The sequence below is a fragment of the Monodelphis domestica genome, chromosome 7 (genome assembly GCF_027887165.1).
Source record: "Monodelphis domestica isolate mMonDom1 chromosome 7, mMonDom1.pri, whole genome shotgun sequence".
Lineage (NCBI taxonomy): Eukaryota > Metazoa > Chordata > Mammalia > Didelphimorphia > Didelphidae > Monodelphis > Monodelphis domestica.
Genome location: NC_077233.1, coordinates 222,074,224 through 222,078,895, shown reverse-complemented (window position 1 = coordinate 222,078,895; position 4,672 = coordinate 222,074,224). Strand labels below are relative to the sequence as shown.

Sequence of the window (4,672 nt, the reverse complement as noted above, 5' to 3'; positions counted from 1 at the left end):
GCTGACAGTTGGTAGGTGAGTTGCAGGCAGTTGAAAGGGGTTTTTGTCTCTGGGTTCCCTAGAGAGCAGAGATGTCTGTGTCTCTGAGACAAACTGGCAGTTGGAAAAATAACTGACAGTGGGTAAAGAGAAATGGATATAAGGAGGTGGATTAATTAATGCTTATTGATTAACTTAGGTAGTTAGATAGTGGGTGGTACATTCTTAGATAGACAGAGTAGGTAGATAGGCTGGGCTTGACCTAGCAGAAGACACTGCCCTCAAAGGCAGATAGATTTAGGGCGTTTTTTAGAAATTTTAGTTAGGATTGGGATTTTAGGTATAGGTATAAGAGTTCTCTCACTTTCTTCCTTTCTATTTCCTATCTGAACTTTCCTCAAAATAAACTAAGTGTTTTGTGTTTTACCAAACTACTCTCCTGACTTTTGTTTAAACATCTACCCCACAAATTTAACAAATTAACAAATTTAGCAAAGAAAGGCTACTATGGTACACAAACCCAATCCTTTTGCTTCTGGCCCTGCAGATCCGCCTCCCCAGGAGTTTCTGTCTCCAGATTAACAATGGCTCCATTTCCTGAACTCCAATGCAAATTTCCAAATGCCCCTCATTCTTCCCTATGTGGATGTCCCCGAGTTTAAAGTGTAAAATTTAAATTAATATAAATAACTCCAAGTATTATATTTTATAAAGTTTATTTATGATCACTTGCAGTAGAAAGAAAATAGACTAAAAGAAATAGAAATTCAAACCTAATTATCTAACAAAAATAAACTCACATGAGTAAGTTCTCCTCCTGCCTGCAGCCAACAACCTTCCCCAGTGAGATTAAGGGGAAAGAGAGAGGGATGGGGCTACACAAAACTTATCTTCCCTACCTTACTTAGCAGGGAATGTGAGAAGGAAAGTGGGATGCTGGGAATTGGAGTCCTGGGGAGGAGATTCTAATTACACAAAAGTGAGTGTGTGTGTGTGACAATAGGCACAGGGCTGTGACAGTTCTCTCAGAAAGTCACGGAGGACCAGAACAGGCAAGTGGGGATCCTCAGAACAGTCCATAGTGGGAGGCAGGATACCCTCCCCTCAGCCTTTCCGGTGTAGACCGACTCCTATGCAGCATAGTAGAGAGAGTTAGGGGAAGGAACAGCACAGTGCATGGAGTTCCGGGGCTACTGCCGCTCTCCAAGGCTGCAGGCCTGGCAAGAGCCCTCATACACGAGGACCTCGCAGTCCGGGGACCGTGAGCCCCTACCCCAGCTGCCAGGCCAGCCAGGGCACAGGCAGTAGGCCTCCAGGTGGCAGATAAGCTCAATGACCTCATCCACAGTGGTGAGGCGCAATGGGTGGGCTGAATAGAGCTCGTGGGTGGGCGGCACATTGATGTCCTGAACCACCACGTGAAAGTATAGGCCTGCCTGAATATGGATGACTGCAGCTGCCACTGTAGACAGGGGGGACCGCTGGGTGATACACAATTCTGGCCCTCTGGGCGGCAGGACCTCCCAGTGGGCAGGCAGGGGCAGCTCATTCAGCTCCATCAGAAACTCCTGCAGGACGCCATCCAGGCCTCCACAGGGCCCTGCCGCCACTGTCGGGATAGCTCCACTCAAACTGTAAATCTCCATGATCACAGGAGTGCTGGCGGCTGCCTCGGCTTCCCCTTCGTGTTTCAGAGAATGCTGGAGCTGGGCCTGATTAGCTCCCTTGCTGGGGAAGACAGGAGAGGCGCCTCCAGGGGGTGGGGAGGCAACACCAGGAGTCTGGGCCACATAACCCTCCTCCACCTCCTGCTTCACTGGGGCCCCAAGGCCTGGGCGCTCATACTCCTGAGCTGCGCCCGAAGGGCCAACAGCTTCAGCTGGGGAATGGGATGGAGGCAGCAGCGGTGGCCCTGTGCCTCGGCGCCTCCTGCCTGGGTGCTTCCGGGCAGCTAACCCTCTGGGTTTCTTCCTGGTACTCCTGAGGCAGCGGCGCTGAAGGCATTTCCATCGCCTTTTGAGGCCCGGCCTCCCTCGCCTCTCACAAATTCGGCAGGCTCCGCAGTCTTCCTTGGTCTGACAGCCAGAACAGAGACCACAGCCGAAGGATTTATTAACGATCTTGAGGCAGCGGCGCTGGACACACCGGCTTTGAGGAAGCTGAGGGCCACCGGGCTGGGACAGCTGCGCAACACAGGCCGGGCAGACACCGCAGTCTTCGGTCACCTGGCAGGCCTTGCAGTCGCCACAGCCCACTCTCTTGAACATTCTCTGTTCCCGGTTGAAGTCATTTCTCTGGGCTCGGCAGCATTTACACAGAAACCTGAGGCGCTGCCGCCCCGCACTGTCCCCAGATATTCGGGCTCCACATTTTTCACACCATTTGGACAGGGAGTTCCAGGGGGCAGGCGGTAACTTGGAGGCCTCGGCAATGGGGGCTCCCAGGGACTCCAGAGGTCGCTTCTCCAGCCGGGCTGGTCTCTTTTTCTTTTGAGAAGAAGCCTTGGTGGGCAAATACCGTAGAACCCCACTTTTGAAATCAAAAGAGCTGAGGTCACAGTCGGGGCCCATGAAGCGGGTCAGCTCCACCTTACTTCGGATTCGGTCTCCTGTGGGACTCTGATAATAGGTGTCCGTGCGGCCGCAGGTGGTCCCCGATTTTCGGGGGACTTCTCGGCGCTTCCAGCCTGGGCCCAGCGTGGGGCAGTCCAGCCAGTGGTCAGCCATGAGGGGAGAGAGGGAGGGAAAGAGAGTGGTGAACGCCGGAGGTGGCTGCCTGCGGGGCGGGACAGGGCGGGGCAGAGCGGAGGTGGGGCGGGGGTGGGGCAGGACGTCTCTGAGAAGGATTGCCTGCCCTGAGGAGCCCTGGACCAAAAGGCAAAGGCATTGTACCGCCTCCAGCATGTTGGCAAAAGGGAGAAACTGAGGCCCGAGAAGGTCAGCAGCGGGAGAGAGAGGATTGGCCGCCACGGCTGGAGGGCTCCGGGTCCAGCGCAGTCCAGCCTCAGCTCTGCTGCCATGGTGGGGCTGGTGGGGCTGGTGGGGCCTGGCGGCCTGATCCACGCCAGCCCCTCAGGGGCTTCCTAGCCCAGCTCTCAAATTTTTGTCATGAAAATTGATCATTTTTCCTTTGGTTGTCCTATCTCTTGTTTAGTTATGAATACTTCCCCTATCCGGAGTCTTGAAAAATAGTATTTTCTTTGCTTCTCTGATTTGCCACCTTTTATTTTTTAAGTATGTCTTAAGGTCTCATTTGGTCTCATTCTCTTGGTGTATGGTGTGAGATGTTTGTCTATACCTCCTTTCTAACAAACTTCTGGCAGAATTAACCCAATAGCTAGAGCCTTTAGGGTGGGTTTGAATGGAAATTTAAAAAAAGATTTGTTTTCCTAATTATATGTAATAACAATTTCCAACATACATTGGAACCTTTAGTCTTCTCAAATATTCTCTACCACTGATCAACTTCTTGTTTTCTTAACCAGCATCTTAATTGTTTTGATGAGTACTACTTGATAATATAATACAGCTAGTACTAGTAGGCCACCTGCAATTTATCCTTATTCATGTTTCATACTGGCCATTTGTTTTTAATAAAATTTAATCAGTTTTATGTGTTGTTATATTTCTTTAAAAAGCACATAATTTAAAAATGTTTTGAGTTATTTTGCTTTCATTGTTGCTAATCTTTTTTGATTTTCAGAATTTCTATTTCTGTTTTTAATTAGTTTCATGTTTTTTGGTTTTCTAATCAGTTTTTTTAACTTGAAGGAAAATATTTAGAGACATAAATTTCTCTAAAAAAGTATTATTTTATCTATGTTATTTATTTATTATGTTATGTTATTTTACTTTTGTTATCTTTAAGGAAATTATGTTTGACTACAAGAACTTTAGGGATAATTTATTTAGCCTCCAACTAATTTTTACTTCTTTAGAAGCTCCTTATTGAATTTAATTTTATTATATCACTGTTGTTTTTACTATTATCAAAATATGCTTAGTATTTCTTTTTTGCATTTTTTGTGCAGTTTTTAATGACCTAATACACAGTCAGTTTTTGTAGAAATGCTATATGCAACTGAGAAATATATATACTTCTTTAATATTCCACTTAGGAATTGTTTGCATTTTTCAAATGACTTTTCTAAAGTTCTTCTTAAATCCTAAATTTCTTTTCTGTTTATTTTTCATTGTAATTATCTAAGTCTGAAGTCTTAGGATTGTCACTCCATTAGTTTTATTATTCTCCCTGTAATTTCTGTAGCTTTCCTTTAAGTACTTAGATGCTATATATTAAATGTTGATATACATTTCACTGTTTTTGGTACTTTTAAACATAATATAACTTTTGTTTATCTCTTTTAGTCCAGTCAATTTTTACCATTGCCTTCTCTGAGATCTGCCTCTCAGTTGACTATTTTCTTCTTGTTTGTCTTCTATTTATGTACATCTGATTATGTGAGATAATTTCTCCTAATATTCTTCCTTTCCCCCCAAGTGTATTCTTTCTCCTCATCTTCACCCATTTTCCTTTTTTATTTTTTTTTTAAACCCTTACCTTTCATCAGAAGAGTTGTAAGGATGAGGCAATGGGGGTCAAGTGACTTGCCCAGGATCACAGAGCTAAGAAATGTCTGAGGCCAAATTTGAACCCAGGACCTCCCGTCTCTGGGCCTGGCTCTCAATCTACT

General features: G+C 46.0%; 1 protein-coding gene across 1 annotated transcript; it reads right to left on the bottom strand.

The window, feature by feature from the left end:
* Window positions 1-678: 678 nt before the first annotated feature.
* LOC130455402 (methyl-CpG-binding domain protein 1-like) lies at window positions 679-2,764 on the bottom strand. The gene has a single exon (XM_056804319.1). The coding sequence runs from the start codon at window positions 2,703-2,705 to the stop codon at window positions 1,170-1,172; it is 1,536 nt and encodes a 511-aa protein (XP_056660297.1). The 5' UTR covers window positions 2,706-2,764; the 3' UTR covers window positions 679-1,169.
* Between the last annotated feature and the right edge of the window lie 1,908 nt (window positions 2,765-4,672).